Genomic DNA, 23279 nt, shown 5'->3' on the forward strand with positions numbered 1-23279 from the left:
TTCTATTGACTTCTGTGCGGGCATTTGAAAAATACTTTAGTTTTTAAATTACGCATGCATATGTGTTGGTGATTGTCCGTGTGTGAACGCAGTTATCCAGAGAGTCAAGAAGAGCGAGGTGAATCCCCTAGAACTAGGATTACAGGTTGCTGTGAGCTGCCTGATGCTGGACTGGAACTGAACTCAAGCGCTTTGCAAGGGCAGTTGGTGTTTTTAACCACTGAGCCATCTCTAAAGCGGTCGGGACACTAGTTGTGTTGCTAATAAAATAATGATTAAGAAGGTGGGCCACGAGCAAGGTATAGTGATACCTGCCTTACAATTCTAGTACTTGGGTGGCAGTGGCAGAGTGAATGCCACAAATGAGGCCAAACAAATGCTACAGCAAAAAAATTGAAATTAAGTGATGAGGTAAAGGTGGACTCTAGAGTCAGAGCTTCCAGAATTCAGTCCTGTTGTGACCTTAGGGAGGTAACTACACCTCTATGGGTGTCTTACTTGGTTCAATTTGTTTTATTTTGAGAAAGGGTCTATGTAGCCTAGGCTGTCCTTGAACCTCTGATCTACTTATCAGCCTCCTGAGTGCTGGGATATAGATATGTACTACTAAGCCTTTCTGTTGGAGTTGCATTAAAGCTTGCTAATTAGTATTATCTTATTAATAATATTGTTGATATTAATAAGCTTCCATTTTCTTGGCATCAATAAAAGACTATTGTCACTCTCAGTTTTCAGTTTTGCCACCTCAGTAATATGTAGTTGAAATGTAAGATACAGAATAATGGTGCTGAACCCTAAGCTATTATGGAAATTAATATAAAATATTTGCTATATATAATGCTTTATCCTGTTTTAATGAGGGTTCACATTCTGTGAGAGAAAGACACAGGGTCATAAATGCTAACACATATATGGGAGCTGTGATGGAGAATGTCCCAGGGTGCCAAAGAAGAGCCAGATGTAAAGGTTGTGTTAACTTTGTTCCATGTGTCTGGTTTGGCTACCATCGGCTTTCCAGTGCCACTAACTCACACTCTGAAGAACTGTTAAGCTAGCAGAAAGAATATTATGTAATTTAATAGTTCAGATGGTGTATTCCATTTCTTCAAAGTCTAGATTATTTAAGATACATACAGGAAACTGTGTTTAGAATCTGGTGAAGTTGGAATTATCTGCCCTAAGCTGAGGTTCTAACCTTTCCCACCAACACACTTGTATCGTCCTAGGTAATAGCAGGCATGCCTTTCACCTGATTGGGTCCAAGGCCTTGGGACACATCCTTTCCCTCATTTGTTCTTGCTCTGCATGTGTTCTGTCAGCAAGACCAGGTAGCTTTCCATGTGAAGTGAGTGACTCTAGAATGTCATCATTTTACATCCCCTTCATTGCTTCATCATTCTCAAGCCACTGTCTTTGTCTTCATTAAAATATGTACAACTAAAAAAGAAAAACATACAGCTTAGGTTGAGATGATAGTACACGTCTGTGACTCAGGAGACTGAGAGCAGCAAGATCTGTAGTTGAGAATAGCCCCCCTCTTCCTCCCCCCATTCTCTCTCTCTCTCTCTCTCTCTCTCTCTCTCTCTCTCTCTCTCTCTCTCTCTCTCTCTCACGCACACACACACACACACTTTTTCTCACTCTACAGGGTGTTTACTGTACCCACAGATACTATAGTCAGTGTGACAAACTAATTCCCAACAGATGCCTGTGACTAACAGTGGTACAGGAAAGAAGAGCTCTTTCTGCTGTCTGTGACCCAGAAGGTTACGGTGTTAGAGAAACTGGGCGTTGCTATACAACACCATTCTAAAAACTGGTGGTAGAATGACAGTATGTCCAGCAGGATCCAAGGATGAACTGTCACAGCTCTCCGCTGATAAGCAATGAAAAGAAATTAATAAAAAGCAGAAAAACATTCATAAAGCTAAAAATGCAGGTCTTGCTCATGTATCAAAAGTGGGATCCATCAGCACAGTGATCACCTGCCACTTAACGCTGTGCTTCTCAAGAACTAAGTAAAGATTGTCCTCACTAAGGGAGAGCGGGTGGGAATGTGAGTATTTGGTTGGCTGATTGCAGAAATGTAAGAAAGAGCAAGCATTAACTTCGGAAGAATTGAATTGATTAAAGGTCTGATCATGAGGTGTTGGAGTTCTTGGTGCACTTGTCCGTGCCTTGCTGATGATAAGTCTAGCACCAGGACACGTCTACCCTGCCGGCCTGTGCTAAAGCAACGCATGCGTAGCATGTGAGACAGCCCTGATGCCTGCCGTTCATGTCCTTACTGCTATGAGTTCATTTTTTTACCAGTCTATTCTTACACTAACAAAAAAGCAAAGATACTAAAGACATCTTTTCTCATCTGTTTTAAAGAGATTTTCCTTAATAGTAGTTCATGCTCATGTGGCAAATCTGGACTTAGTGATGACTATAAAATTTTATTATTCATTGAGAACAGTTCTGCTCATTCCAGGTGAAATTTCCTATAAAACCACCATTCACACCATGCACACCATGTACTTTACTCCAATGTAACTTCTTGCTTCACCCTTAGCTTTAGAATAAACACCTGGGCTGGAGAGACGGCTCAGAGGTTAAGAACACTGGCTGCTCTTCCAAAGGTCCTGAATTGAATTCCCAGCAACTACATGGTGTCTCACAACCATCTATAATGAGATCTTGTGCCCTCTTTGGCCTGCAGGACTTTTATGCAGGTAGAGCACTGTACATAATAAATAAGTAAATAAATCTGAAGAAGAAGAAAAAGAAGAAACCCCTTTTCTTACCACATTAATAGCAGCTGACAGAATCAGAGGTATGGAAAGTTTCCAAAAGGGGTTTCTTAACCCCAGGGCACGATGGCCCATGCCTATAATTCTAGCATCTTAGAGATAGAGGCAGGAAGGTCAGAAGTTCAGGGTCATCCTGGGCTTTATAGAGTTTGACGCCAGCCTGGGTACATCAGACCCTATCTCCAAGAAATAAAATAGGAGAAGCAGCCTCTGATAACCAGTGACCTCTGTGCTATTACCTCTTTTCTGCTACCTGTCCTAGCTCCTAAATAACTGACACAGAGATCTATTAGATTTATTCAACAAGCTTTAAGCACTATAGCTGGGCAGGTTTTCATCTATTCCAATCCAATTATGCATCGTGTGTCCTTTTACTTGCCATCTCAATCTTGGCTTGGCCTTCTGCGGTATCCCTCTGTCTTCATGGACACTTCTCTTTCTTCCTCTTCCCTGGTCCTTTTTCTCTGAGACCCCCAGACTGGGAACAGAAGTTCCACCTGCTCTTCTGCCCAGTCATTGGCTCATAAGCTTCTTTATTAACCAGTCAGAGATAATTGATTTACACAGCATTGATACAGGAGATTCTTCACAGAAATGACATTGCTCACATCCGAACTACAACCAGATCTTGGGGCACAGAAATCAGTATCTAAGTACACACTGTATAAGATATCCCCCCAATGATTACTAATGCTTGGAACACAGCAGTTAAAGATACAGCTGTGCCTGCTTGATGCAACAATATGTAGTAGTGGTGATAATCAACATTGAAGATTCTTCATATCAAGGAAAAAATCTTTTTAAAAATTGTAAGCTGGGCATGGTGGTACATGCCTTTAATCCCAGCACTTGGGAAGTAGAGGCAGGTGGATTGCTGTGAGTTGGAGGCCAGCCTGGTCTACAGAGCCAGTCCAGGACAGCCAAGACAACACAGAGAAACCCTGTCTTGAAAAAAAAAAAACAAAAAATATTCTAAAAATAATTTTAATTGTATGTGTTTTGCCTGCATACATGTCTGTGCACCGCATTCATGCCTGGTGCCTATGGAACCCAAAAGACATCAAATTCCCCAGAACAGGAGTTGCAGATAGTTGTGAACGACCATGTGGGTGCTGGGAGTCTAACCCAGGTCCTCTGGAAGAGCAGCCAGTGCTCGTAGCCACTGAGCCATCTCCAGCTTCTCTCCACCGCAGATTTCTTCTTTATACATGCAAACAAAACAAAACCAAAACAATACGAGGCTCTTATAGTAAGCTAGAAGATGTGAATATAAACATTTTTAAACATCAATAATGAAATTCCAGTTATGCGCTCATTGACCCATGATGAGGTAGTTAGGATTATTGTCAGTCTTTGTGAATCTAACAATAGAGGTGAAGATGATGTAATACCTACAAAAAAATCTAGCTGTACACATTGCAGGGGGCTTAGAGCTGTATTCACTTTAACAAAGTAAATGTGTGTTTTTTAAAAAGATTTATTTATTTATTATTATGGATACAATGTTCTGTCTGCATGTACATGAGCACTCCAGAAGAGGGCATCCTATTACTCTGTAGATGATTGTGAGCCTCCATGTGGTTACTGGGAATTAAACTCAGGACCTTTCGAAGAGCAGACATCTCTTAACCATTCAGCCATCTCTCCAGCCCCAGAATAAATGTGTTTAAAATCAGATCTCAAAGATAAAATGTGTTCATCATGGTAGAAATTGTGTGTGTCATTGTCTGTGTGTGTGTGTGTTGTGGGTGCTTAGTGAGTTGTGTGCGTATGGAGGGCAGAGGTCAACAGCTTCAGTCCTCGAGTGCTGTGAACTTTTTTTTTTAAAGGATTTTCTCTCTAGCCTTGAACTCATCAAGTACTCTAGGCTCTCTGGGCAGAAATCTCCAGAGAGACACACAGGTCTCTACCTCTTCAGCTCTAAGGTTGCAAGTGTGCACCGCCATGCCCAAGCTTGAAGGAATTGCACTCAAATCCTCACGCTTGTAAGGCAGGCATTTTACTGAGGGAGCATCTCACGAGCACTTGGGAAACTTTTTCCCCCTCAAAGATGTTAGGTCTCTTGTCACAAGACATAACAAAAGAATGATTGCTTTAGCTCGTGGTTGCTGGGCCTGTGGTGCTGTGAGCGTGTGGTAGAGGTTGTTTACTCACTCAGGATGACGTGTAGAGAAAGAAGATACAGGAAGGTGTCAGTGCAAGGTGTGCAGCCCTCAGATGCGTGCTCTCGGCGACCCATGACCTCCAAATTGTTCTACTTGCTGCTGCTTCCCCCTCCCCCTCGCAAGACAGGGTTTCTCTGTGTAACCTTGCCTGTCCTGGACCCACTTTGTAGACCAGGCTGGCCTCGAATCTACCTGCTTCTTACTGTCCCCCAATAATACCATCATAGTATTAGTTTAAGAAGAAATTAACCCAGGAATTAGGTCCTAACCAAATGTCCCATCAAATGTCAGTCAGGCCCCAATACGTGGATCTGTGGGACTATCTTCTTATCACTAAGGGACTCATTTCTAGAACCCTCAATTGTTTGAATTTTTCTTCTCACCTTAAAGAAAGAAACCTCAGCCATATGTGACAGCACACACCAGCATGTGTGACACTAAGACAGAAGGAATGAGAGATTGAGATCAACCTGGGTTATACAATGGGACCTTGATTCAAAAATATTTTGTAAACTCAAGCAAACTGTACAATAGCCTTTTGCCTCCTTTGGTTGTGAGCCTAGCCCTACAATACTAGCCTGTTAATCATAGAACAGCACTGCAGGTGAAGGCTGAAAACCTGCCTGTTTGCTGCTGCGCAGTTGATACCAGCATTCTGGAGTTCCTCCTCGGCTGCCCGGTTTCCAGGAACACATCTTATCGCTGTAGTGATGATATTCCAGCTACTTAATATGTTGAACAAGTATAAGAAAATAGTTACTGGTAATACATAAACTCAGACAAGAGTTATGTCGATTCCTAACAACTGTAGATTGTGGAGATAGCAATACCTTTGCTTTTTGATGGCATAATGTACATTGTCTTCACTTAATACAATAAACTATTGGAAATGTTGTGTGAGGTTATCTACAGACTGTATCTATAGGGTATATACATGAACAGAGTCTGGGGAAATGACTGGGTGGGTAAGTGCTTCCTTCTCAAGAGTGAGGCCTGGAGTTGAGATGCCCAGCATCCATGCAGAAGCTTTGTAAGCCCAGCATTGGTATGGGGTGGGGGAATGGTAGAGATGCATGGGTCCCTGGGGCTATATTTTAAAAAAATAGTATGGAAGGTGATTAAGGAAGACCCCTGACGCACCACATACAGAAATATGAATTGTTAAAGCCACAAGCAAGGTTTACACTGATCTCCTTAAGGATTATTAAATACTTAAAAAGTGATCACCCTCTGACTTGTTCAGTGTTGTACCTACCTTTGTTTCTAGCCAGTCAGTAAAAATAAAATTTCTGTTTGATGAAGAGTACATTTTAGTGTGTGGTCTTTCGTAAACACTTAGTTTGAAAATCTGGGTTTTGTTGGGGTGCTCCCAGGCTTTTGATGTTCCTCGCTGTGTAACTGCCCCCCTTGTTTTAATTTCTATTAGGTGCTGCTCACAAAGTTCACTAGACTCAGAAAGATTTTTATGCTGTGTTATTTTTTCCCTTGTTTAGAAATCGAAACGAATTGGCTGAGACTCTTGCACTCCTGAAAGCACAAATTGATCCTGTCCTATTGAAAAACTCTAGCCAACAGGAGGACTCTTCCCGGGAAAGCCCCACCCTAGAGGATGAGGAGACTAAGAAAGAGGAAGAAACACCTAAACAAGGTTTTTTTGTGTGTTTTCTTTTGCTTTGTTTTGTAATCTCTTCTATGTTCTACTCCTCCACCCAACCATATAATCCTGATGTTTTTTTTTTTTAATCTTAATTTGAAAATTTTGAGAGCCTTCCTATAAGGCTTTATTTCAAAAGAAAAAAAAAGCAACAAAAATTGTTTGCTTCTTCTGACATTTAAAAATATATAAATCAAGTATGTTCAGTTTATTAACTGCAGTGTCTTATTAATTGGAGAATCTTGTCAGGCGTGTTGCCACACCTACACGCCCAGCACTTGGGATGCAGTAGCAGGATTTGGTGAGTTCTAGGCCAGCCTGAACAGAATACTAAGATTATTGAACACAGATTTGATGAGTCTAAACATTTTTAAATTTATAGGGTCTGTAGCATTCAGTAAGTTTATTTACATTGTCCACCACACCAAATGTCTGAACGTGTTAAAACACTTAACTTCCTGTTTTTTCCAAACTGCACCCAGCTCTGGAATCTGTTTACTGTCTTTATTAATTTGATTATTGGAAAGTTCATAACAGTAGAATCAAAACACACTTTCCCTGTTTACACACAGTATACTGTTTTCAAGTGTCCATCTTAGTACATGTATGATGACTTCCTTCCTCTTTAAGAATGAATAATAGGCCTGGTGATGGTGGCACACACCTTTAATCCCAGATCTCAGGAGACAGAGGCTGGCACATCTCTGTGAGTTCTGAGTTCGAGGCCAGCCTGGTCTACAGAGCAAGTTCTAGGACAGCCAGGGCTATTGTACAGAGAAACATTGTTTCTAAAATAATAAAAAAGAATGCATAATAGTCCACTGACCATTTAAGTTGCTTCCTCCTTAGGGCTGTTTTGAATAATCATACAGAGATCATACTGAGTTCACAGTTATGCTACAAACCCAAGAGTGAAATTGCTAGATCTTATGATAATACTGCTTAATTTTTGAAGGCCTTACCTCCCCCCCCCCCCTTTTTTTTTTTTTTTGAGATCGGGTCTCACTGTGTAAGCTCTAGCCTTGAACTCACTTTGTAGATCAGGCTGACCTTGAACTCACAGGGATCTGCCTGCCTCTGCCTCACAAGTGTTTAGGTTAAAGGCATGTGCTGCCATGCCTGGTCTTTTTTCTGTTGATAATTCATCCTAATAAACAGGAAATGCTATCTCATTCTAAATATTAGTCTCTGATGACTAATGGTGTTCAGCATCTTTTCAAATGCATATTGATCTCTTGTATATCTTTGAAAAGGTACTTATTAAGTTGCCTGTGCTATTTAATGTTCATGCTCTGTGTGTGTATTGGGGGGAGGGTGGCGGGCAGGGCGGTTAAGTGTCGCAGTGTTGCTCATACTGGTCTTTTGCTCCTAGAGTCAGGTAATCCTCCTGCTTTAGGCAGAGTAGCTGAGATTATATTACTATGTCTGGAATGCTCTTTTTTGTTTGTTTGTTTTTAAATTTTTTATTTAAATCATTTATTCAGATTATATCTCAATTGTTATCTCCTCAGTTGTATCTTCCCATTCCCTGCTCTCCCTCTTTCACCCTATTCCACTCCCATAAGCCTGTGACAGAAGGGGACTTCCTCCCCCACCGTATGATCACAGCCTATCAGGTCTCATCCTGGTATCCTGCTTACCCTTCCTCTGAGTGCCACCAGGCTTCCCCTCCGAGGGGAAGTGGTCAAATAGGGGGCACCAGAGTTTATGTCAGAGTCAGTCCCTGTTCTCCACACAACTGTAGACAATGCACTGTCCACTGGCTAGATCTTAATAGGGCGTCTAGGTGTACTGCTTCCATTTATTTATTTATTTATTTATTTATTTATTTATTATGTACACAGTATTATGCCTGTATGTACTGTAGGCCAGAAGAGGGCAACAGATATCATTGTGGATGGTTGTGAGCCACCATGTGGTTGCTGGGAATTGAACTCATGACCTCTGGAAGAGCAGTCAGTGCTTTTAACCACTGAGCCATCTCTCCAGCCCCCTTTTTTTAAACTGGAGTGGATTGTTCACTTTTGTTACACTACCTCTTAAGTCTATGACAGTTACAATTGTTAAGTGTATTTTCATTGAGTTTACTAATTTTCTACCTCACCAGATAAAATCTCTACGGCTCTGAAGGAAAAGCACTGGCTTCTCTATAAGAAATCAACTAACTCTAATACACACCCGTGGTGCTGGTGCATGGGTGTGCACATGTGTGCAGAGGGCACAGGTCAGCCTTAGGTTTCATTCCTAAGGAGCCATCCACCTTGTCTTCTTGAGAAGGTGTGTGGTTACACTCGGGTTCCCTGACTAGGGTATGCCAGTTGGCACACAGCCCTAGGGGTTCCCCTCCCCAGCACTTAGATTAAAGACACAGCTGCCATATTTGTTTTTATGTAGGTTCTGTGAAGCAGACTTGGGTTTGCATGGCAGATACTTTCTGAAAGGAGCTCTCTATCTTCCCAGCCAAGTTGGTATCTTTAGTTAATATTTTTTTATTTTTAATGTTTGGGAGGAATTTGCCTCCTCTGGAAGCTTTTATTTTGTGTTTTATATCGTGTTCTTCCTTTATTTTGATACTTTGAATAAACTATCCATAAAACCCTCTATATAAGCTGGGCGTGGTGGTGCACACCTTTAATCCCAGCACTCTGGAGGAGGAAGCAGAAGAATCTCTGAGTTCAAGGCCAGTCTGGTCTACAAAGCAAGTCCAGAAGAGCCAGGGCCTGTTACACAGAGAAACCCCATCTCGAAAAAAAAAAAAACAAACAAACAAACCAAAACCAAAACAAAACAATACCCTATATATAGGAAATGCTGCTTGAAAACAAATAATTAAAGCTCTTTGTATTAAAATGATATTTCTACATTAGAATTTCCTTCCGTTAAATGCTAATTGTTATGCTCCTTTGACCATTATTCGTATGATTTCAAGCACTGGGGATGGCTTTACTTGTAAGCCACCTTTTCACATATAACAAACGTTTAGGCTACTTTGGTAAGGTATAATAATTTTCAAGTGCACTCTTGTATTGTAGCTGGGGTTTGTTTTTGTTTTCTGTTTTGCTTTTTTTTTCAGTTCCTTTTTATTAACTCATACACAACTACTTGTCTTCTGGTTTGTTGAAGCAGTAAGTCAGACAACACTTGCCACAGTAGCGTCTGTCCTGGGAGTGGTGTAAGACTTCTTCTGTTCTTAGTACCACCAAGAAGTCTCAACACAAGGTGAAGAAAGGTGGGCTCCTGATTGTTGGAGTCAACACAAAGTGCAGCCATTTTCCAGCTGCTTACCAGCAAGGATCAGCCTCTGCTCTCAGGAGGAATTCCTTCCTTATTCTGGATCTTGGCCTTTACATTTTCTATAGTGTCCAAGCGTTGAACCTCGAGCGTGATAGTCTTCCCCATAGTGGTTTTCACAAAAATCTGCATTGCAATGGCGGCAGAGGCGGCACCTCCAGCGCAGATGGAGGGTAGGATAGGAAGAGCCTCGGGCCAGCTTGCTTTTAGTTTTGTTTGTTTTATTAGCATGCTCTGAGGATCAGTTCTGGCATGAGACCTAATGCCACTTGTTCATTTGATTGTTCAGTTTGATCATTCATTCATTCTACATCTTTGGTTATTTCTACCTACAATAAGAACATCAGAAAGGGCAAACATGGGTGGAACATACTTAATCACAGCACCTGGGAGGCAGAGGCAGGTTAATCTTGGTGAATTTGAGGCTCTCCAGGGCTACATATTGAGCCCTTGTCTCAAAAAATAAAAATATTTTAAAGGGGACTGGAGAGATAGTGCAGAGGTTAAGAGCACTGCCTGCTTTTTCCAGAGGACTTGGGTTCAATTCCCAGCACCCACATGGCAGCTCAAAACTGTCTGTAACTCCAGGATCTGGCACTCTTACACGGACATACATGCAGGCAAAAGACCAATGTACATAGAGTAAAAATAAATTATTATTAAAATATTTAAAATAAAATAAAGCAGTTGGAAGAATACCTCAGTGGTTAAGAGCACTGTTGGTCTTCTGGGCACAGTGGCTCCCGGCCATCTGTAACTTCAGTTCCAGGGTGTCTGGTGGCGCCTTCTTGCCTCTGAGCGCACCAGGCATGCACAGACATCTATGCAGACAAAACACTCATACACATAAAAATTAAAAATAAAAACCATACAGAATATGGGAGGGAACAAAGTAGAAGTTTGGCATTTTGTTTGTTTCTTATCTACGTAGCCCTGGTTGTCTTAGAACTGGCTCTCTAGACCAGGCTGGCCTCAAACTCAGAGGTCTCTACCTCCCAAGTGTGGGCTGCTGCCACCACTGCCTGACTGCAGAATAGAAATTTAGGAGTCAGTTAACAGGAAAGTGGAAACTTTATATTTAATTATTTATGGAGTTTGAGAGTTGACTCAGCAGTTAAGAGCACTTGATACTCTTGCAGAGGACCTGGGTTTGGTTCCCAGCACTCACATGGCAGCTTACAGTTGTCCGTACTCTAGTTCTAGTGGATCTGATGCACCTGGCCTGGACATGAAGCATGTTTGAGATGTACTTACATACATGCAAGTAAAACACTCATACATATGAAATAAAATGTTTTAAATTATTTTTTATGTTAAAATAATGTTTTCTTAATTTAATCTTCATAAAATTTTACGGTTAAATAGTTTTGGGGCTGGAGAGATGGCTCAGTGATTAGGAGTGCATATTGCTCCTTAGAGGCATCAGGTCAATTTCCAGCACCCATGCTAGGTAGCACACAACTACCTGTAATTCCAGCTTCAGGGGCCCAGTGCCTCTGGCATCTGCCAGTACCTGTCCTCACAAACACACACATGCACACACCCCAGATTAAAAAATAAAAATTAAAAAGTTATTATTCTTGGGGGAAGGGCATGCATGCCATGTTGTAAATGTAGAGAGGTCAAAGGGTCACTCAGGAGTTGATTCTCACATTCTGAGGATTTACATCTTAAGTCATCAGGCCTACACAGAAAATGATTTACCTGCTGAGCCATCTTTCTAGGCTTCTTGACACTTACTTTGATGGACAATTCATTGTGTAGTTTAAAAGTCAAAACAAATGATTTCTTTTGTTTGTTTGTTTGTTTGTTTGAGACAGGGTTTCTATGTGTAGCCTTGGCTGTCTTAGAACTCACTTGGTAGACCAGGCTGGCCTCGAACTCACAGCGATCCGCCCACCTAACAATTATTTCTTTATTAAAATATTTTTTACTATTATCATGTGGGTGTGTGCTTGCACAAGTGAATGTGTGCCACGTGCACATGAGCACTTTTACCCACCAAGCCATCTTGTTGGCCTTCTTCAGTAAAGTAAAACATTTCCAAGTGTACAGTTCAGTTCGTCTGTGGGCCTCAGAGTAGAGGGGGAGCTGCCTACGGAGTGCTTGAGCTTCCGTTTGCTCCTTATCTCCGTGAGGGTGTTGGTGGGGATGTTTTGACTGTAGCTGGTGGTGTCTTTTTGAGAAGAACATGTGTGATGCTGCTCCACTTGGCAGGGCTCTGTGAGGAGGAGCGAGGCTTGTAAGGCCTTTCTTACAGCTGTCCCCAGCACTTCTGGGCAAGTGCTGCTGTCCTCCCTGTTACAAAAGGAAACAGCTTGTGATAGCAGACTTCTCTGAAACAGGGAGTAGAGAAGCAGGGCATGGGCTTCCGTTCACTCCTCGTTCATGGCACCCTAAGTGGGGATCAGTGGAGAGTACCTGCTGCCCTTATGTGAGGCTCTAGGCTCAGTCTCACGTGTTGAAAAATGAAGGCAAAATCAATGGAACTTCTCTGTGTCTCTCATTTGGACCTTTTTTGGGCGGGGGGGGGGGGGGTTGGTCTTTTCTGAAATGAGGTCTGTCACCATATTATCCAAGCTAGCCTTGCTCATAGACTCAGGGAGGTACTCCTAAGAAGGTGTTTTTATTCATTCATGTATTAAATAGTAGGCATCTTCTATGTATGAATAAATCTTCAGGCAGGGAAGTTCAGTGTACAAAAGAGACTGGAACTAGTTGATCTTTGGAAGCTTCCACTGTAGTAGATGAATAACTAACCTATGTACCGTTTATTTGAGCTTGTTTTGTTCTAAAATGATTCTTAGGTGTTAAATTGCATAATTTTTGTTTTTGTTTTTGTTTTTCTCCTGAGACAGGGTTTCTCTGTGTATCCTTGGCTGTTCTGGACTTGCTTTGTAGATCAGGCTGGCCTCGAATTCATAGAGATCTGCCTGCCTCTGCCTCCCAGAGTGCTGGGATTAAAGGCGTGTGCCGCTGTGCCCAGCTGCATAATCTTTATTAGGTGAACATTTACCATAATTCTTCAAGAACCTAAGTGGGTATCTGAAACTGTAGATAATACTGAAAGTTACATATGTTAAAGTTTTTCCATACAGATACATTTTAATTTATAAATTAGGTACAGTAAAAAGATAAAAACAATGCAATAGAACACTTACAAACAATATGCTGTAGTAAACTTTGTGAACATAGACTATTACTTGCTCACCCCCCCCCCCCTGCACTACCTTTTTTCCTTTAGAATTGCCCTGGAATCGGTAACTGAAGCCATAGAAAGTAAAACCAATGGTAAGGGGAGCCCAGTAGATACACTTCCTTCATTTTATCAGATCAGGGGAGTGAGACAAAGACTGCTGTGAGTAGCTTTCCTGAGGTTACATAGTCTGTTCTTGGATGATTCCATATTCTAGCTAAAACGTGTGCGTGTGTGTGCGTGTGCGCATGCGTGTCTTGTCTGTCTAGGGGTCAATGTTTCTCTGCCTAACTTTATTTTATTTTTCTTTTGTTACATATACATTTATAATATTACACGTATATACAATAAATTACCTACAGCAAGAAGAATAATGAAACAATCAGGAATTATATAAATGTTACTTACATTCAGAGTGTTTTGCCTATTTCTGTTTGTCAACCTTGGAGAAAACATCTTTCCTATGATGGTGTGTCTAAAATTCTGACTGTAAACCAGTATCTGCCATATCTCATCTTTATCAATTTAAAACATCTATCTATGGCTAGGCGGTCATGCACGCCTTTAATCCCAGCACTTGGGAGGCAGAGGCAGGGACGCTGTGAGTTTGAGGCCAGCCTGGTTTACAAAATGCGTCCAGGACAGTCTAGGCTACACAGAGAAACCCTGTCTTGAAACACCACCTCCCCCCCCAAAAAAACAAACTATCTAGACCTAAAAACATCTTAATCCTAAACAACTAAGCTTAATTGTAAAACTAAACTATCTGGTCTTCAACCCCATCAGAGACTTGAGAAGGAGTAGGATTAATTATCTGATTAACAGGAAGTTAAGGCTAGCAGCTTCCAAAATGAGAAAACGACAGAGACAGTTTGCTGCCTGATCATTCACCTAAAACACTATAATGTTGCAGCATCATCTTCAGCCTTCTGGTCCAATATATCTGACAGGCTATCTCAGCCTAATTTTTGAAGTACAGTTTCTCATTGAACCGGGAGCCCTCTGTTGAGCTGACCAGCAAGCAGCAGGGACCCTCTTGCCTCTGCCTTTTCAGCTCTGGGTTAGCGACAGGCATGACAGTGCCCAGTTTCCCATGGCTGCTGGAGATCAAGCTCAAGATCTCATGTTCGAGTTCTTTACCTACTGACCATCTCTCCCCAGCCTTCTGTGCTTGTTGAGGCTGCACGTCTGTGTAACTAAGGGTAGCTCGGCCTTCAGAGCCTTAACTCTTACGCTGTCCTCTCAGATGTGGTGAAAGTGTAGTTACAATTTGGAAATTAGGCAAAAATGAAGAGGTGGTAGATCAGAACCTGAGAGACTATTGAAGCCATTCGTTAATGAGTTAGTCGGATGGCTGTCCTTTAGATTTAACCTCAGGAAGATGATTCTTTCATTTCCATTTAGTGGGTGCTAAGGAGAAGCATTATTTACTGTAAACTTGTGCACAAGTACGAAAATGACAGAAAATGGCCTTGAAATTTTACCAGCAACTGAATATGTAGGTAGTTAGAAACTGCATTTGACAAATTCTTAACTTTCTGAAGAGTGCTATCCATAAACCCCCAGCCAGCCCTGCCCTGCTCTCCTCGGTTGTCTCCACTATTGCCTCATGTGCTCAGGTTACTTAGAACTTTGGTTCTCTTCCCCCCCCCCACCCCCCCACCCCCCCAGCTGCCTTGTCTTGTCGTTGCCTTATTATGCAGGTCTCTCCTGCTTGCGGTGGGAGGCTTGATTATACTCTGAAATCAACCTTTTGATTTCTTCCTCAGTTTGTCTAGACTGTTTGATTTGTTTCAAAATATGTATTTATTTATTTATTTGTTTGTTTGTTTATTTTGTATACAGTGCTCTGCCCGCATGCAGAAAAGGGCACCAGATCACATTATAGATGGTTGTGAGCCACCATATGGTTGCTGGGAATTGAACTCAAGACCTTTGGAAGAGCAGGCAGTGCTCCTAACCTCTGAGCCATCTCTCCAGCCCAACTACTTGATATTTTATGTCACTCGTATTAGAGCCCTTCACAGCAGATGCTTATAGCTGCCAGATGGTTAAATTTTTATTTCCAAACTATGGCTCTTACTTGTGTCTGTGGTCCAGTTAAGGTTGTTGAGAGGTCAGTATATACTTTGAGATGGTATTCTTGTAGGAATTCACAGTCCTTAAAGAATGTGAAAACATTTAGTGCTCCTTTTACCCTCTGTTATATACTGTTTTCTAATTTAGAAGGAACGAAAAATGAAAAAGTAACTTCTGAGAAAAATGAAGTTGAGGTGAACTAAACTAACTTTAAAGTATCACTTCACTCCTACTGCCTGGAAAGAACGTTTGCTAATTTTTATACCATATGCTTCTGTACGTATGTAAGCAGATGAAGAAGTGTTCTTTGAGGGTGTCCAGTACAAAGTGAACCTGTTGAATGGCAGTTTTCAGAGTGATTTAGTCTATAAATATCTCTAATTCTTACTGTATTTGGTTTAAAAGTGCTAAGATAAACTCACCTTTTAAAGGTGTCCAGTTACTAGTTTTTGTATATTCGTGATACAGGAAACCATAACCATGATCTAATGCTAGATAGAACATTTCCATCAACCCTCAAAGAAATTGTAATCATTGAGTAGCTGTTCACTGTCGCTACTCTTAGCCCTTGGAACTGGTAATGTGCCTTCCCTGTATAAATTTGTCTCTTAAGGACATTTCATGTAAATGAAGTATTATCATACACCCTTATGTTTGAGTTCTTACATTTAACATGTTTTTAAGTTTTACTCGTGTGCTTTATTATTGTGTCCTTTTGAAGCATGTCCCGTTTGTATGTGTAATAATTTTGTTTGTGCCTTTACTACTTGGACATAAAAGTTATTTGAATTTATGGATCTGTGAATAATGCAGCTATAAACATTCCTGTGTGTGTGTCTCTCCTCTCTCTCTCTCCCCCCCCCCCCCCCCCGCCCTCCCCCCATAGTACTGATGGCCTCTTGCTTGTTGGCTGTGTATTCTCTCATTAAGTTGACCTCGAACTTAATCTCCTCCTGCTTCAACTTCCCAAGTGTTGGTTACAGGCCGCCCTACATCTCTGTGTGTTTTATTGGAGATTGGGCCTGGAGACACACACGTTGTGCCAGCCCTATGCAACCAAACTACATTCTCAGCCTTTATTTTTACTTCTTTTTTTTTTTTTTCCTTCTTCTAAAGTTTTGCTATATTGTTCAGGCTAGGCTTGAACTTGCAGTCCTCCTGCCTCATCCTCCCAAATAGCTAGTGTCTTTAAAGGCTTGCCGTACTATGCCTTTCTTTAGACCATCATTTTCATAATAGAAATGAGATAGCCACGTAATGATTGAATGGTAAGCTTCACATAATATGTATGTATGTATGTATACGTTCTCATCCTAGACTACATAGTGAGATTATCTCAAAACAGAACAAAACAATTTATGTGTTTTTGTTTGAGTCTGGGTCTCAGGACATTGCCCAGGCTCGTTTTCCTATACTCAAATGGTCCTTTCCTCAGCATCCCAGGTAGCAAAGACTGCAGATGTGGACCACAACACCCAGCTGTTACTTAAATTTTACTTATGTATTCAGCATTTTCCAAAGACTTTTATACACCGGAGTGTTGAGTAGTCATGACAGTGTTGCAAGGCTTAGACGCAGGAAGGTTGGGGTTGGAGAGAAGTGCAGACTGTGCTGTGTATAGTGGAAGCTTATTAAGAACCTAAATAAAATGAGATGGTCTTGGTGAGCTTGTGTTGTTCATTCTTACTATTGTTTCTGTCCTTCACCTCTTTACTCTCAGAACTGCACCAGTGTGATCTCATTAAAATAAGTGAGATGGAGATGCTGCTTAAAACTAAGTAAACTAGCCAGGCGTGGTGGCGCACGCCTTTAATCCCAGCAATCGGGAGGCAGAGGCAGGCGGATCTCTGTGAGTTCGAGGCCAGCATGGTCTAAAAGCGAGTCTAGGACAGCCAAGGCTACACAGAGAAACACTGTCTCAAAAAACAAAACAAAACAAAAAAACTAAACTGTAAGAGATAAGGTCTGAGACAGGAGTGGTAGAACTTGCCTTGGCTGAAAATAAGCCATCTGTGATTGGGAAGCAGCAGGTTTCGTCTAGTGATGAGGTAGAGCTGCTGCCTTGTGAATTGAAGGCAGAATCATCTGAGGTGTGAGCATGACAGAGATTGTAGACCGAGGTGTAGGGAAGATTGAAGCCCTGCTGGAGAAAACGGGAGACTTACTAGGCATTTTCAGAGCCTGATGGATTGAGGCTCTGAGAGAGAGAGAGAGAGAGAGAGAGAGAGAGAGAGAGAGAGAGAGAGAGAGAGAGAGAGAGAGGGAGGAAGGAGGAGGAGAGGAGAGAGAAGAGAGAAACAACTTGTGGGAGTCAGTTCCATCCTTCTACCTTACTGTGGATTCCAAGGGTCAAGCTCAGGTCAAGTGTAGTGATCAATGCTTTTACCACTGAGCAATCTTGCTGGGCCCTCTTTTTAAATATTTTTATACTTCCATTCCCTACTACTAGCTCCAGATTTTTATTATTTTTAGATTTAATTTTATGTGTATGAGTACTTTGCCTGTTTGTCTGTCTCTGCACCACCTGAGTGCCTGGTGCCTAAAAGAGGAAGAAGAAGCCATTGGATCCCCTGAAATTGGAATTACAGATATTTGGTTGTAATCTGTAATATGGGTGCTGGGAATCAAACCCTGGTTTTCTGCGAGAACAGCCAGTTCTCTGCTGGGCCATCGCTCCAGTTTTGCCTTATCTTTGCTCCTTTTTAAAAAAAACTATTATTACATTTATTTAGTGTTTGTACATATGCCACTGTGAAGGTGTAGCAATCAGAAGATATCTTGCAAGAGTTGGTTCTCTCTACCATGTGGGTTTTGGGATTTGACCGTTCATAAGACTTTTCATCAAGTGCCTTTGCCTGCTCGCCTTCCCTGTGTTGATGCTTTTTGTGCTGACGTTCACCCGTCACCAGCATAGCGCCCTGCTTATAGAAGATGCATGGGAGTCAGAGGCAGCTGGATCTCTGAGTTCAAGGCCAGCCTGGTCTACAAAGTGTGTTCCAGGACAGACAGGGCTGTTATATAGAGAAACTCTGTCTCAAAAAACAAAACAAACAAAAAGATGCAGTGGGTCTGTTTATTATTACTTTTGACTGTATGTTGGCTGGACAAATTCAAACTTAATTGTTATAAATGAGTAGATCATGTGGAATTTTTTTTCTAACAGATCCATTCTGTATTGCTCTCCTGTAATTTGATTCTTAATCCTCAATTGTCCATCTTGAAAAACATGCTTTATTCAGTTGATATATAAAATAAGAGACAAGTTAATGTAGAATACCGTTGGGTTAATTGTTGTAGTTTACCTACAGATCAATATTAATGGAAATGTGTCTTGATAAAGAATATATAGGATTGTCTGGGTTTAGATCTCTTTATCCTAAACAAACCAGTTGGTCACCCTAAATTGGTTTTTTTTTCTAACTTTTTATTGTAAAGGAAATTATATGTTTACTAAAGAAAACTTGAAGATAAAGCAAAAATATAAAATACTCATTAGTAACTACCCTGTTCCCATTACCTGTTTTAGACTCAAACCTGAAAATACATACAGGAAGCGTATTTCTAGAATTAGTTGGTACTCTGTATGACTACTAGTATCATGAGATTTTGAGATAATATTTATACCTGAAGAAAAGTTTAGGAGAATCAAATGAAAACCAAAATATTATGAGATCAGTGGCAACAGACAGGTCCCCTTATTTTTTGTTTTTCTCTGTCTCATACTAGGTGGCTTTTCTGATAGGAGACAGATTTGGATTTTTCTTTAACAAGCACGCATGTATTTAGAGAAGGAGAAAGCCAAGCTCTTACACCAAAGCCAGCTTTAATTTTTAATTGAATTGGGACCATATAAAGACCGTTTGCCACTTATATCTGTAGAGGGCAGCAGAGCAGCGGAGGTACCACCTGGGACATATTCTCTTGATGATCCCGCCTTTGTCTTCAGCTGTATCACTTGTCCAGTGGTCTCTGGATTCCTTAGTCAGATGCTTTTATTCTGAAAAGATAAAAACAAAACCCCGTCCCAACTTTAACTCTTGCTGGCTTCCTTCCCCACCCCCCTCCTGCAGGTTATATTTGTCCTACAGCAGATATTTGTGGGCAACAGAAAAAGTATTATCTCTGAATTGAAATTTTTAAAAATTCTTTCAGGGGCTGGAGAGATGGCTCAGAGGTTAAGGGCGCCACCTGCTTTTCCCGAGGTCCTGAGTTCAATTCCCAGCAACCACATGGTGGCTCACAACCATCTATAATGAGATCTGGTGCCCTCTTCTGGCATGCAGGGGTACATGCAGGCAAAACAATGTATACATAATAAATATTTTTAGAAAATTCTTTCAAAAAATTGAAACTAAATGTACTTTAGTATGTGTGGATAAATATGCATATATTTCCTTTTCTCTTTACATATAAATTCAAGGTTTCAGTGTGATTATTTTTAGATTACAAAGGACATTCACTTTGAATTTCAGCCTGCCTTTTGCAATACACTTTGAAATTTAAATCATTAATTCTTATGTATCTGCCTCTGCCTCCCACGTGCTGGTATTAAAAATGTGAACCACTACTGGCTGGATGTGGAGTCCTTATACTGGGTATTCTCATAGAATTGCCTTGGTTTAGTTTGGTTCTCCATTTCCTTTTAATTTTAATTTTTAGTGGTAGGGGTAACTTTCATGTTTTTCCAATGTATAATTCAGTATTCTTGTTGATTTATTCTTAATTTGCTCCCTGGAAAAATTTAATATTCTAGTCTTAATTAAACATCCTGCCAATTAGTCCAATATTTCCTTATTTTCAGACATTTTGTCTTGCCCGTAGAAGCCACATAAAATTTGATATTTTGCTAGGATTTGCCATTTCCATTCATGCTGCCCCTGACTGGCCATTTATCTGCCAGTTAGTGGTTTTTCATTTTGATGACCATATAGCTATACCATTACACACATACCAGAAGTGGAGAAGGTAGATTTTCCTTTTGCTTTCCTAGTTGTTTATCCTATTGCCAATAGTGCTGCTGTGGTGTTTGTGGTTCCTTCCTTAGTATTGGCCATTCCATCTCTCCTGTCTGTAAGCTGGCACTTCCCATTAGTTTTAGTTCCATCGGTGGTTGATGAGCCATCAGTAGTAAGCTATGGGTTAGCCAAATGTTGGTCTCCACAGTTTAACGGGTACCTCTTTTGGGGGAAGGGTGAGCAATTTAGGAATGGAGGATTGTAGGCAACTGAGGCGTTTCCTTGGCATGGGAAGGCACAGATGCCTTTGCTACCACATTGGGATCACAGAGGAATTCAGATAGGTACCATTTCCACTGTAATACCTTTATTCCATGGCTAAGCCTGTGAAGAACCCTGCCTTCAAATGGATCCGACCCGTCATTGTAAAGGGAGCCCTTATGCCCATAGGATGGTGGTCAGTGACTGCATATAAGGTTCTCGATGCCTCCTAAAACTTCCAGATTTTTTTTCTCGAAGAGAGTGTATTTATTCTCTGTATATGGAAAGCATTTGTAACAGAAGCCAATAGGCAAATGTTGGTATGCCAGTTCACCAGTAAATATGATACCCATAATTAGGTATCTTCTGGTCCAGTCTTGGTCAAGTTTGAATGCACAGAGATGAACTTACCAACTTACACTCTGTCCGCATTGGAAATAGCTACCTTTCTAGCAACCCTGTAGAGGGCTTTTTTTTTTTTTTAATAATAATCTGTAAATGTGGTATATGATTTCTCTAGTGTGAAAACATAATAGTTAGAAGCTGTATCTGAGTTTTGTCCCTTGATAGTGGGATTAAAGGTGTGAGCCTCTGCTGCCACCACCACCACCTTGTTCGCGCTAAGTCTAGAATTTAGAACTGTCTAACTTACAGGGTCTGCGAACCTCTGCTGGGATTAAAGGCCTGGGCTGCCACACCCTCTCCACATACTTAACCTTCGCTCCAACTCTTAGAGATTTCAAAAACAAGTTTGAACTGTAATAACACTTTGAATTTACTTTAAACATTTTAACCCCCCACTTCTTGGGGATGGGGTGGGATTTGGTTTTCTTCGCAACAGGATTTCAAACTCACAGAGATCTATTCACTTCTGCCTCTCTGAGTACACCACTGCACCTGGCCACTTTAAATCTTTTAACTGTGTTTTTAATACCAAACAACAAAACATCCTTTTTATTTAAGGAGAAAATTCAAAAGCTGATGTCCAAGACAACGTGGGCCACATAACAATTTACAGTCTAACATTCTAGTGTAGAATTAATACACATGGTTTGAGAAAACCCATTTTTCATTTTATGCCAGTAAGGAAAGTGCGCCTTTGGTAATTTGTCATTTGAAAATATTGGTTTTTTGTTGTTGTTTTTTATTTTATTTTATTTTATTTTATTTTATTTTATTTTATGTGCATTGGTGTGAGGGTGTCAGGTCTTGGAGTTACAGACAGTTGTGAGCTGCCATGTGGATGCTGGGAATTGAACCAGGGTCCTTTGAAAGAGCAGACGGTGCTCTTAACCACTGAGCCATCTCTCCAGCCCTTGTTTTTATTTTTTAATGTCTAACCAAGTGAAAGGCATTTTTTTAGTCTTTATAAGTTAGTTTAGACCAAATGAACAAGATGCCTCTCCTTATATAGGAGATCTCTCCTGTTCAAACTTAATCTTTATCAATTTTTGATGGTGTCCATAGCTTTTCTTCTGTGTAAACAAAGGCAAAACCAAATGTACCACATATTCTGTTTACTAATCTGAAGTCAACACATCTTTAAAATATACCGGCTGACTTATATAGCAGTTTTTTTTTTCCTACTATCCAATGTCTCTTTGTAGCTGTTGTGTCTTGCTTATATACAGCATGGATGATCAATGACTGTTTTTGATAATACCTTTTAAGCATTCTTTATTTTATGGTTTGTTTCTGAGATTGGAGGAATGCTAATCTGTGTTTTCCATTGCTGCAACACGTCTTGTCCCCATAAATTCATGGCTATAATAGCCACATGTGTCTTTAATGTTCCTATTTGTTTTTCTGGCCCTATACGCTCGACCAATCTTGCACTTTGTTTTACTTGAGATAAAGTTCCAATTTCTAGAAGTTGAATATTTACTTTCTGAAGAGACAAATCTGGACCCCAACCAAGATTTTGGTGAAATTATTGTTACATCTGCTCATATATCTACTAAACCTTCCACTGTTTGTTTGTTTGTTAGCTTTGTTCTCTGATCATTTATAGCAAATTACCAAAAGGTTTGTTTGGTGATTTCTCCTGGATTTTTTGTTCTATTTTGTGAGCAGTGTTATTTTTAACAACAGGCATTAAATCTTTTAATTCCTCTGTGGATGAATTTCTTTGAATCTGACAAGAAACAATTGAATCAAATTTGATAAGGGTGGCCCCCTAGGGCATGTCCCTATGGCAAAGGGATGCCCTTGCCTGTCCTTAGTTGATCTGCATTCATCAGCCCACTGCAGGCCTTTGTCACACCTTCTACATACTCCAGAAGCCTCGGACCTTCTTTTGGGATTATTTCTAGAAAATATATTATTTCTAGGAACACCTTGCCTACAATCCCTTTTGAAATGCCCTGGTTTACCACAATTAAAACATCTAACATTTTCATTTTTCTTAAAACATTTTAAAATTACATTTTCTATGACAGTAGCATCATGAACATGAGATCCAAGGTCAGCTGTATTTCTAATCCATTCATCTATTTGTGCTGATCTTTTAAAGTCCTAATCATCCTTTTGCATTCTGAATTAGGATTTTCTTTTTCTTTCTGTTGTTGTTGTTGTTATTTTTTGTTGTTGTTGTTGTTGTTTTGGTTTTTCCAGACAGAGTTTCTCTGTGTAGCCTTGGCTGTCCTTGACTTACTTTGTAGACCAGGCTGTCCTCAAACTCGCAGTGATCTGCCTGCCTCTGCCTTACGAGTGCTGGGATTAAAAGTGTGTGACACCATGCCCAGCTGTATTAGGATTTTCAACAGCCAAACATTTAATTAAAATATGTCTGACTTCTGAATCGGCTACTATTCTATTTACATCTGAAGTTAATGTTTCCAAAATATCAGTGAAGGCTTCTTTTGGACCTTGTATAATTCTGGT

The 23279-nt window shown here is 40.6% G+C and overlaps 1 protein-coding gene across 1 annotated transcript in view; it reads left to right on the forward strand.

Annotated features, from left to right (window-relative positions):
- RSF1 (remodeling and spacing factor 1) overlaps positions 1-23279 on the forward strand; it is a 115404-nt gene that overhangs the window by 59709 nt on the left and 32416 nt on the right. Inside the window, exon 5 of the mRNA XM_084774174.1 lies at positions 6454-6608. Coding sequence (XP_084630300.1) covers positions 6454-6608 — 155 coding nt within the window. The remainder of the gene's footprint in view (positions 1-6453; positions 6609-23279) is intronic.

This window comes from Acomys minous (genome assembly GCF_964271855.1).
Source record: "Acomys minous genome assembly, chromosome: 2".
NCBI classification, from domain to species: Eukaryota; Metazoa; Chordata; class Mammalia; order Rodentia; family Muridae; genus Acomys; species Acomys minous.